Here is a 12,182-nt window from a genome sequence, read left to right on the forward strand (position 1 = left end):
TGTGTAACTTAGCTGTCTAGCAGGTCCTCTAATCGCTCCTTGGTACAGTCGTTTGACTATTGAAAATGGTTCCAACATGTCACCACTAGAAAACACTGCTCTCTATCGCAGTAACTCAAGATGTAAAGTAATACAACGATGCTACAAATATCAAGGAACACTTTATCGCAGATAAGACTGTCCTTAGGGGTTGTAACCTCACATTTTTTTACAATAAATGAAATACCTGAAATGTTACCACTCACATTATTACGTCAGATAGGTAAGGCACGTAGTAAGTTCGTCGTATTCATGATTTCCTCTTCAAAGTAACATACAGTACTTATTATTTAACACAAAATGACATTAAAAATTTAAGTTATCCACGAGCAGCTAGAAGAGAATATGTATGAAGTTCAAATGACACGACGAACCGTCTCGTTCTGCATATGGATTCAAACCCACGTCAGGCAGATTAAGCAAACATTTCGTGACTGACACAAACTAACAGTCATTCCTGATTAGGCATACAGAGAGTGATATACACGCGATTTTTGACAGTATCAGTTAGCGAATATCAACTATAAATTACATAACGCAAACATTTTTAACAGCCGGCCACTGGTGGCCGAGCGGTACTAGGCGCTTCAGTCAGGAACCGGCATAGGTGTGTGTGATGTCGTTAGGTTCGTTAGGTTTAAGTATTTCAAAGTTCTAGGGGACTGATGACTTGATATGTTAAGTCCCATAGTGCTCAGAGTCGTTTAAACCATTTTTAACGGACTACGAGAGATGTTAAATGTTGCTTCTGCACAAGTAACTTACTTGAAAGGCCGTGAGGCAAAGCTTTGTGTTGGACAGGGATTCGATCCCAGGAACTAATCGGATAATCGGATTGATATCACAACCAACTGTGACATATCGGATTTTCTCGGCAGTAGCTAGATGTTTTAACTGAAATGACGAGACCAAACATTAATTTTTTCCTTCCCAGGACTCCAACCCGGCACCTATCGCTGTTATATTCTAGAGAAAACGAACGTTAAATATGGGTTTGTTGCACCGTCAGCGACATGTGAGCATGTTTGAACTAGAAATAATATGATGAAGAGTTCAGTTCTCACTGGGAATAGAGCCCCACACATATCGTTGTTGACTACACACAAAGAGACGTCAGCTACCGAATTTTTCTCCACCAGCAGCTCGGAATAACATCTTGAACTTACAGTGATCTCGCAAATAGTTCTGTGTCCCAGTGGGAATAAAAAACTTCAGATATCGTTAGTGTTGACAACGAATGAAAAAACATTAAGAATCAAAATTATTATCCACCAGCAGATAGGTGTTCTCATGCTAGGGCTTGGTAATACATACTGAAATCTTTAGTGGTGGGCCAGGATTAGAACCCATTCACGCGTAATATGTGGAGATGTTGAGGAATGTGCGGTTTTGAACAAACAACAAATTGTAGCTGAACTGTATTGTCACGAAGGGACCAAATGCCGCCTTAGAGCGGTCTCAGTTGCATTCTCAGTTCAGAACCAATTCTATCGACAACCAGAAGCTCAGATAAAAGATGGAATAAGTGTCCTGTGACCCTACATATCGTCTGTTTCGTCACTAGAAATAAATAACTAGTATGATAAGGTTACTGGTGATACAGTTTCTACATGTTGCCACTGCAGACTTTATTGTGGTTCAACCTAACGTCTACTTGGCAGAGAAGGAATATCATCTTTAATGTGAATTTCAGACCACACTGCCATTATATCTTCTTCACTTGATGTAGCCAGAAGAGAATGGAATCTTTCTCTCCCTATCTAAAATCGTTGATAGAAGTGGGAATCGAACCCAGACCATAGGTATAAGAACCTATCATCAGTCCAACAGACCACCAAACCCACTTTTCTGTGACTCGTTTTTCTATCGTAACACCGCTGCGCCACACTGGGCGAGAATTCTGACACACAGGCTCCCTGTAGTAAATTACAGCATGTTCAGTAAATTCATTCACTTGGTTGACCAAATCACCATGAATTAGCTGCCTCGGCTATCCAATGCATACATTTGACTCTATTTTGTAATCACCGAAATAAAATCACGTAACTGCCATCTACACAGAACTGCCAACAGTATAGGATGCAGAAATTTAAAGCTTTGCCTCACGGCCTTTCAAGTAAGTTACTTGTGCACAAGCAATATTTAACATCTCTCGTAGTTCGTTAACAGGGACAATAGATGCTGGGTAGAAATTCGCGTCCGTTAAAAATGTTTGCGTTATGTAATTTAAAGTTGATATTTGCTAACTGATACTGTCAAAAATCGCGTGTATATCGCTCTCTGTATGCCTAATCAGGAATGACTGTTAGTTTGTGTCAGTCACGAAATGTTTGCTTAATCTGCCTGACGTGGGTTTGAATCCATATGCAGAACGAGACGGTTCGTCGTGTCATTTGAAGTTCATACATATTCTCTTCTAGCTGCTCGTGGATAACTTAAATTTTTAATGTCATTTTGTGTTAAATAATAAGTACTGTATGTTACTTCGAAGAGGAAATCATGAATACGACGAACTTACTACGTCCATTACCTATCTGACGTAATAATGTGAGTGGTAACATTTCAGGTATTTCATTTATTGTAAAAAATGTGAGTTTACAGCCCTTAAGGACAGTCTTATCTGCGATAAGGTGTCCTTGATATTGGTAGCATCGTGGTATTACTTTACATCTTGAGTTACTGCGATAGAGAGCAGTGTTTCTAGTGGTCACATGTTGGAACCATTTTCAATAGTCGAACGACTGTACCAAGGAGCGATTAGGGGACCTGCTAGACAGCTGCGTTATGCCGGTTGCATGCGAATCGGGCGAAATGCAATTCAGGTCGTTCGGATACTTTTGAGTATGACTGTACTTACGCTTAGCATTTAGGATTCTAAAGAAAGCCATGGAGGGAAAATCTGTAAGGACAGGTAGGGACTGGAATGTACGTAACAAATAATGGAGGTCGTTGGGTCTCAATGCTACCCTTAGAGTTTGGCACGGCTGGGGAAGTTGTGACAGGTTGCATTAAAGCAGAACACTCATGACTTCTCCTTCCCCCCCCCCCCCCCCCCCCACAAAAATTCAAATACAATTAAAGTCGTCTATCTTTCCACGTGTTATTTGGCCAACAACATTAAGGGAGAGGACTACAATTAAGCAGGGGCGCCTGCAAGTTTCCACGTTAATAGAGGTAAAACATTTTCCCCATAGACATGATTCAGAAAATTTGAGGGTATTTGTACTTTCTCATCATTTTCTCCTGTTTAGTTCACTTAGAGTACCTGGTCAGTGTTATAAACAAGCTAACAGTATAATTATAGTTTTCTGGATATTTATGTTATTTTTTGTAGGTCCAGTCATAAACCCTATTCTCTCAATTTTCTGTCATTAAAAATTCGTATGAATAATATTTCCCACATACTACACTTTTGGACCACTACCACAAGCTTCAACATCGAATTTCGAGTCGATTTGTTTGGAAACTTTCCCCGTGTTCCTGTTTGCGCATAACCTGCAGGATAAAGCAAAATATAAAACTATACAGTTTGTTTCAGATTTTTTAGCCAATGGAGGAACCTGGGGAAAAGAGGAAGAAGAAGACTCCACGGGGTGGGAGACGTGAGAGGAGGAATGCTTTGTTTTTTGTCTAACACTGCTGACAACTGAGGCGAGCATGTCTATCGCATCAGTTAGTAGCTGTGGTACAAATGACACACGGAAATCACAGCAATTTGTGAAAGGGCATTAAAGATACTTTCATGCTCGATGTGTTCCTTATTTGCAGTTGTGAATATTAAATTAACTGAAGGCTGTTTTCCAATAATGGCTAAAAGAGTGCCAGTCACAATTAGATCGCACAGGTTGGCAGACGTTCCAGTGACGACGAGTATCCACTTGTGTTTTCTCGTGCAAATGTTTTGTTACACCAACAACCATTTTAGGTTTGTGACGTGGCAATTGGAAGGGTAACTTTTTTGTTACCTAGGCAGTAAACATTTCCTAGACAGAACGCACACCATGGATAACCTTCTTAATGTGACCGCGTAGACGTATAATATTTTCGTCATTCAGTCAATCAGCAGCTTCATTTAATTTTGTTATAGCTTATTACTAAGGCCTGGAGATTGTTGACATGTGATCTTCCTTTCCTTATGAGCTACACATTATTCAGAAGTACTAAAATCTTGACTATTCTGACTATAGAAATGTATATTTATGTTTTATTTTTCGTCATGTACATTCTATATAGTATTTAATTTTTCAAGGATATGTCATTTTCTAGATTTTACTTCGTTTTTTCAAGTTTGCGTTTAACGTCAGATCAATTGATTCCTTCAATATTGCCTAGAACGAACAATGCACATCCTTCCAGATAAAAGCAACAGTGTTTTTCAAGATATATTGCTACATGATGAAAATAAATTAATGGCTCATCGGTTTATTGTCATCGTCACATCATTTACTAACGTTAACTTGTACAAGGTTTGAATATTGTAACAAAAGTATCGACATTTTGTATCGATATTGTATCAAACATAACGACCGTTACTGAAATATCGATACCTACGTGTCGATAATTTAGATTAGTTTTGAAACTAAAGGAAAATGTCTTAAGTATACGCCTCAGTTATTTCAGAAAATGTTGGAAGATTTTTTAAGTACAAGCACATATTTTCTGTGCATGTTCACTTACTTTAGAGAACCTCTGCGTGCTGTTTATACCTGCAGTAGCTCTTAGGTGGTTCTTCAGTTTTGGGCACCTTCGAAGCATTAGATTTCTTAAAGAAAGTCGTAGCGATTTAAATTATTCCAACCTTTTCCTCAGTTTCTCATTAGCCTATATCATTTTATAACTCACTTTACAATATCTTGAGTAAGTTTTATATACTTTTATGAAAGTAGAGAGGATATAAAACGTAGACTGGCAATGGCAAGGACAGCGTTTCTGAAGGAGAGAAATTTGTTAACATCGAGTATAGATTTAAGTGTCAAGAAGTTTTTCTGAAAGTATTTGTATGGAGTGTAGCCATGTATAGAATTGAAACGTGGACGATAACTAGTTTGGACAAGAAGGGAACAGAAGCTTTCGAAATGTGGTGCAACAGAAGATTAGATGGGTAGATCATATAACTAATGAAGGGGTATTGAATAGGACTGGGGAGAAGAGAAGTTTGTGGCACAACTTGACTAGAAGAAGGGATCGGTTGGTAGGACATGTTCTGAGGCATCAAGGGATCACCAATTTAGTATTGGAGGGCAGCGTGGAGGGTAAAAATCGTAGAGGGAGACCAAGGGATGAGTACACTAAGCAGATTCAGAAGGATGTAGGTTGCAGTGGGTACTGGGAGATGAAGAAACTTGCACAGGATAGAGTAGCTTGGAGCTGAAGACCACAACAACAACAACAACAACATCGATATTTTCAGGTCATTTCGGTTAAAAATTTCTAGGTATTTAAGGTTATAAACATCGAATCCCTGGTGTTGCATGTCTTTTTTATGTTCGTGAACTAAATGAATTCTCACTAGGGGCGGCTGCCCCCACTCCCACCCCTGCGGGTGCCACGGCACTGAGAAGTGCGTACCTGAGAGGTGAACCCAGTGGAGTCGCTACGCCGAACCCCTTGGCGTCCAGGTTGCGGCCGACCTTCATGGTGTCGCAGGGCTCCCTCTCGTTGATGTAGTCGTTCTTTGGGGACTCGATCAGCAGCGCGTACTTCCCTTTGGAGTTGCGGACTCTTCGGATGCCCTCGTCGTACGTGCGCACGAACACGTGTTTACGGGAGTTCATGAACTCCCACATCTTGCTGTACAGCGTGATCTGCGACCTCTGTCAGAATAATAAAGGAATTTATTAATATAAGCAACTGAAGCGCAGTGTGAACTGTGAAGGAGAAAAGTTACTGTTGTACAGCGTGATCTGCGACATCTGTCAGAATAATAAAGGAATTTATTAATATAAGCAATTGAAGCGCAGTGTGAACTGTGAAGGACAAAAGTTACTGCTACTGCACTAAAAGGTACCGATTAAACATCTGGTTAAACGTTGAAGTTCAGCAGCTTTTGTTCTTAATTTAATTGTCGTAATTGGCAGTGAGCGTTTTCAGTTATCAAAGCATTGTGTTGTACTTCGCGGTATACGTAAACAAAAAATATTAGTTATGCAGATATACACTGAGATGGCAAGTGTCATGGGATAACACCTAATATCGTGTCGGACCTCCTTGTCCCGGAGCAGAGCAGGAGCTCGACGTGACGTCAACAAATCGTTGGAAGTCCCCCGCAGAAATGTTCACCCGTGCTGCCTCTATGTCCGTCCATAACTGCGTTAGTGTGAAAGCTCCCATTAAAAAAAGTTAATGAATTACTGTGCTAATAAATCTCCACGTTATTTGATTTTCAATCAGCTGAGCAAAACTGAACGTACTCAGACATTACTCTCTTTACTTATTCTGATCAACACTAAACTGACACACAATATTTTCAGCGCAACGCAATCTGAGTTTCAAAAATCCCTACAAAAGAATGGCCCTGACTAACAATAACCTATGCCTTTCATGAATCACTTACCTCACAAAAATCTTCGTTACTCGAACTACTGCAATACAGCGAGCCAGCTAAATAAAAGATTCTAACTACTGAAGGCACTAACTATTGATACGCATAGTCAGCAAGTGAAAGATTTTGATAGAGAACAAACAATGTATTTACCTTAATAATGTTCAAAAGTCATAATATATATATCAGTTCATGATATCCAGTATTACAAAGTTACTCTTTCTGGCGGACATACGTCCAGATCGTCCGCTCTTAAAATTCTGCCATCTCTCTCCCTACGTCCACCACTGTTGGCGGCTCACCTCCAACTACGCAACACTATGCGCTGTCCACATCCAACTGCCCAACACTACAATAGCGAATATTCCAACAATGAAAACCAGCCACTGACTGCACACAGCACAGTCAGTGATTTTCATATAGAGCGCTACGTGGCGTTGCCAACATGAAAACCTAAACAGCCTTCTTACAAGTGTTTCTGGTACACGCACTTGTGGATGTAAATACCTCTCGATTATCACCCATAAATGTTCGATAGTATTCATGTCGGACGCTCTGTTCGGCCAAACCATTCGCTCGAATTGTCCAGAATGTTCTTCTAACCAATCGCGAAGAACTGTGGCCTGAACACATGGAGCACTGTCATGCTTAAAAATTCCATCGTTGTTTGGTAACATGAAGTCCATTAATGACTGCAACTGGTCTCCAAGTAATATAACCATTTCCAGTCAATGATCCGTTTAGTTGGACATGAGGACCCAGTTCATTCCATGTCAACACAGTCCACACCATTAAGGAGCCACCACCAGCTTGTTCAGTTTCTTGTTCATAGCTTGGGCCAATGGCTTTGTGGGATCTGCGCCACACTCGAACCCTGCCATCATCTCTTGCCAACTGAAATCGGGGCTCACCTGACCAGGCCACGGTTGTCCAGTCGTCTAGCGCCCAACCAATATGGTCACGACCCAAGGAAAGGAACTGAAGGTGACGTCATGGTATTAGCAAAGGCACTCGCGTCGTTCGTCTGCTGCCATATCCCATTAACGCTAAATTTCGCTGCTGTCTCCTAAGGGATACGTTCGTCGCACGTCCCACACTGATTTCTGCGGTTATCTTGCGTAATGTTGCTTATCTGTTAGCACTGACGACTCTATGCAAACGCCGCTGTTCTCGATCGTTAAGTGATGGCCATCGGCCACTGCGTTTTCCGTGGTGAGAGATAATGCATCAAATCTGCTATTCTCGGCACACTCATCACACTGCGGATCTCGGAATGTTGTATTCCCTAACGATTTCCGAAATGGAATGCCCCATGCATCTATCTCGAACCACTATTCGGCGTTCAAAGTCTCAGCCATAATCACGTCGGAAACTTTTCACGTGAATCATCCGAGTACAAATGCCCGTCCGCCAATGCATTGCCCTTTTACATCTTGTATACGCGATACTGCAGCCATCTGTATATATAGCTTTGTCATCTCAGTGTAAAAAATAGGTTAATACGTAGATTTCACCTCAAAACACTTGCAAACGACAATTTAAGCAGTTAAATTTAGTTCCAACAGCCTGGAAATAAATCATTTCTCTTGTGAAGTTTGTGCCGAACAACCGTTCGCAATTTGGAAACGACAGTGTCACTCATAAACATAGCACTGTTACTAGATAAATCTTAATATGACTCTTACACGGTTATAAAAATGAATTACCACGTTTCCAGTCTATAGAAAGCGTTAATAAACAACAAATGTAATAAAAATACAATGGGCGGAATTTGTTATGAACTTGTCTCAGATTGAAAGACTGACAAAGTGGCCGGGCAACGCATAATACGTCTGGAACAATCACTGTGTAGTCCAGAGAGCAAATCCATGAACACAGCGAAGTAGTAATTGTAAGCACAAGGTCCAAAATCACAACGCTATTCAGGCTGAAATCCTAGACCTCACCGAGTAAGTTAACGTAAACGCGAAACACCAAAGTAATGCAAGCCAGAACTCGACGAGAGAGGAAGAAAGTGAGAGTCATCCGTGGCCTGAGCTTTTGTGTAACACTCTTGGTTTTTATTCTTATTTTCATATATTTATTTTTTTGAGCCTTCAATCTTCTGACTGGTTTAATGCGGCCCCTGCCACAAATCTCTCTCTTGCGCTATCCTCTTCACTTCAGAATAGCTCTTGCACCCTACGTCGTCCATTATTTGTCGGATATATTCCAGTCTTGTCTTCGCCTATAGTTTTTACCCCTACAGCTCCCTATAGTGGCATGGACGCTATTTCCTGATGTCCTAACACATGAACTGTCGTCTTGTTCCTTCTTCTTGCCACTGTTTGCCATACGTTCCTTGCTTCGCTGATTCTGCTGAGAACCCCTTCATTTCTTGTCTTATCTTTCCACGTAATTTTAACATTATTCTGTTGCGCAACATCTCAAGCGTCTCGATTCTCTTCTGTTCCCTGAGGAGTTAGATCGGGGACACCAACCTAAAAGTGAATAACACCCTCTTCCGCCAAGATGGCGACAGCGGCGCGTCGTCGCAATTCCACGAGCCACGGTTAGAGCTGGGGACTCATTCTGATCTGTGAACATTCGACAGTCGCCCACAACTCATGGGGATTCATTGGAGCTCAGACCAAGTGTCGAACATCTCGCTCAACTGCGTCTCAAGGCTGTCTGATAGAAATTACGTTAGTGAACCTGAGGAGGTCCGTTGAGTGTTCCTCAGACCATTCTAGAATTCGGAAACGTAGGTTAGTGGCACTGTTTTGCTGGCGAGTATGATGATGCACATTATCGGCCAGTCGGTTCCTGTATCGTTAACCTGTGAGGGACAGTGGCAGACCCATCAAAGACGTCGTTTCATACCGTGTATCCGGTCGTTGTGGCCGAGCGGTTCTAGGCGGTTCAGTCCGGAGCCGCGCTGCTGCTACGGTCGCAGGTTAGAATCCTGCATCGGGCATGGATGTGTGTAATGTCCTTAGTTAGGTTTAAGTAGTTCTAAGTCTAGGGGACTGATGACCTCAGAAGTTAAGTCCCATAGTGTTCAGAGCCATTTGAACAATTTGTTATAAATTTGCAGCTTCTTAGGCGTTTGTTTTTCTTCATGAAATATAGGACACAGTCTATGGCAGATACCTAAGTCCCATAGTGCTTAGAGCCATTTGAACCACTTGAATCATACTGTGTAAACAGCCTCCACATGAAGATATTTACGCCATGTGCCTATACGCTGCCCTGTTGGGAAGCGGATTAAACCATATGTGATGGATTTTGAGGTACACATATGCTATAGGAGAATAACAGCGCGTGTCGCGGCTCATCACTTCAGGTGAATATTTACCGTGCTTCGATACTAATTGTGGTTTTCGTATGGATATGTTCTGGGACTTGGCGGTGAACAGAGGCTTCTGCAACTTATGGCGAGGAAGTGGCTCTGGATGGCACAAATTCTCACCTGACGCCGTTCTCCAGAATTGAATGGGCGAGTAATTTATTGCGCGCGTCTATCCGATGTTACAATCCACAGTAGCCGATATGGCGACCCCTGTTACCGACACGTTGTTGGCCACAGCAGTAAAGACTGGTGGCGGCAGTTTTTTTCCGAATCGAGGTACCCGGTCTCTTTGAGAAGGTGGCCCGTGAAAATCACAGAGCCTCTACGAGGTCGAAGATGGTGTGTCTGTTACATCAGAGACAAGTACGGTCTGGCCGTTATCTAGTCCACTGCTACTGCACATCTTGCGGACTCTGGCATGCTTTTACGAAATGGCACGCTATACTGTACCATTTCTACGTGTCTAGAAGAGCGCTCTCGCTTCAACACCTGTATCTAATCTAACTGATTGTTGAGTGTATGGTAAATATTTCCACCATTTCAATAGGCGGCTGATTTAAACCTTCAGGATTCAGCCGAGATACTAGAACGTTAATCTGCGAATCCTTTGTAGGACGAAAATCGTCAGTCTATACTGGAATGTTGCAGAGTGTAATTTAACTATTCTTCTGACGCCGCAACACAATACCCGTACTTAAAAGGCAAGGCAAAGCGGTTGAGAAGCACCTTCAGTCAACAACTGTCTTAAACTCTCGCCCACTGCCTGCTGCTACAGAAAGCACAATGCAACACACCCACACCGAAACAATAGTGGCAGAAACACTTTCTGCAACAGTATTCGTGAATGTGACCTTTATGTACGCCCCAATAACTACCATCTGCCGAATAAGCGTCGGGATTGAGTCATAAGGAACGTGATTAAAGAGAGCCTTAGTATGGTCCCGGATAGTCGAGGAGCTTACGTTTTAAGAGAGCTTGGATTAACATCACATTTGTCTGTGGTGGCAGACTGACAGCTTGCACACGAATCGCCGACGTAGGAGTACTACGTCTGCGTCATTCGAAAGTGTTATTCACGTGAAAGATACAGGGCAATGTCTTCTTACCTCGTCCTGCAAATGCTGGCCCATTAGCGATTCATCCTTTCTACGGATTGCAGCGCGTTTCCCCACAGTTCTTAGTTGCCGGACATCATGCTGTAAGGCATTGGAAAATGGAATGACCAGCAGGCTAACCAGGTTTAAAACCTTGCAATCTTGTAGGCTTCTGGAATGTAGGTGAAGACAAAATAAAACCTTGCCAGATGGGGGTCAGAAAGCCAGACGTTTATCATTTACTCAGACAATATCAGTGGTTTGCTTGTTGCACCACATCTCAGACCCATGTTAAAAAAACTCTTACGTATTGCAAGCGACATCTCAGACGACTGCCAGAAATTTGAATATGTCTTCATTTCGCGAGTAGAAACAGTCCTACAGAAAATCAGCTACACTGTCATTTTACAGCACTTCAGAGGCGTGAAGTGGAGGTTGCCATTCGTGCTGACAACCCACAGTAATGAAGAATCATCATTGCGGTTGCTATTTTGTCTAATACTGACATGGTGAGACCGTGTCTGTGTACATTTAATGTAGGTTGATTCTTACAAAGAAGAAGACATAAATCAGCCACTATTATGAATGCTATTTATTTAAGTAAACAGCGCCGTAAGGGGTTTCGAACTGACAAGTTCATCATCAGACGGCTGTTCAGAAGATTCACAACATAATCGTCAGTTTTCTCCCTACAGTGGGAGAATAAAAATCGAAAACTGACGATTATGTAAATTGCATCTTGTGTATCTCGTGAGCGGCCGTCTGATAACCAACTTGTCAGTTCGAAACCCCTTACGGCGCTATATACTTAAATAAATGGCATTATTATTAGTGACTGGTTGCTGTCTTCTTGTGCGTAAGAATCAACCTACATGATTGCGGTTGCATTACGGTCTTTCACAACATAAAACTTTTTATTATAATGCCTAGATAACTACATTTTCTTTAGATAGCGTGGGGCAAACAAAAGGGACCTTCAGAACAGAGTTCCATGGTACAAAGAAACGCAACAGAGGAAAGGAAATACAGTACTAACCCGACTACTGCAAATGTTAAAAGTGACCACCATTATTTTCTTGGCACTTTTGGCCCCTGGTCAGCATGTTGAAGAAGGCCAATCGAAGCTGGATTGCTGCAATTACTGCAGTCTCATCCGAAATGTTGTGTTGCAGTTCTT

At 41.9% G+C, this 12,182-nt stretch overlaps 1 protein-coding gene across 2 annotated transcripts in view; it reads right to left on the reverse strand.

Annotated features, from left to right (window-relative positions):
* Positions 1 to 12,182, reverse strand: part of LOC126266658 (glutamate receptor 1-like) — a 380,473-nt gene that overhangs the window by 16,509 nt on the left and 351,782 nt on the right. For both annotated transcript variants that reach the window (XM_049971075.1, XM_049971074.1), the window contains exon 15: positions 5,608 to 5,852. In XM_049971075.1, coding sequence (XP_049827032.1) covers positions 5,608 to 5,852 — 245 coding nt within the window. The remainder of the gene's footprint in view (positions 1 to 5,607; positions 5,853 to 12,182) is intronic.

Source organism: Schistocerca gregaria, chromosome 4 (genome assembly GCF_023897955.1).
Source record: "Schistocerca gregaria isolate iqSchGreg1 chromosome 4, iqSchGreg1.2, whole genome shotgun sequence".
Lineage (NCBI taxonomy): Eukaryota > Metazoa > Arthropoda > Insecta > Orthoptera > Acrididae > Schistocerca > Schistocerca gregaria.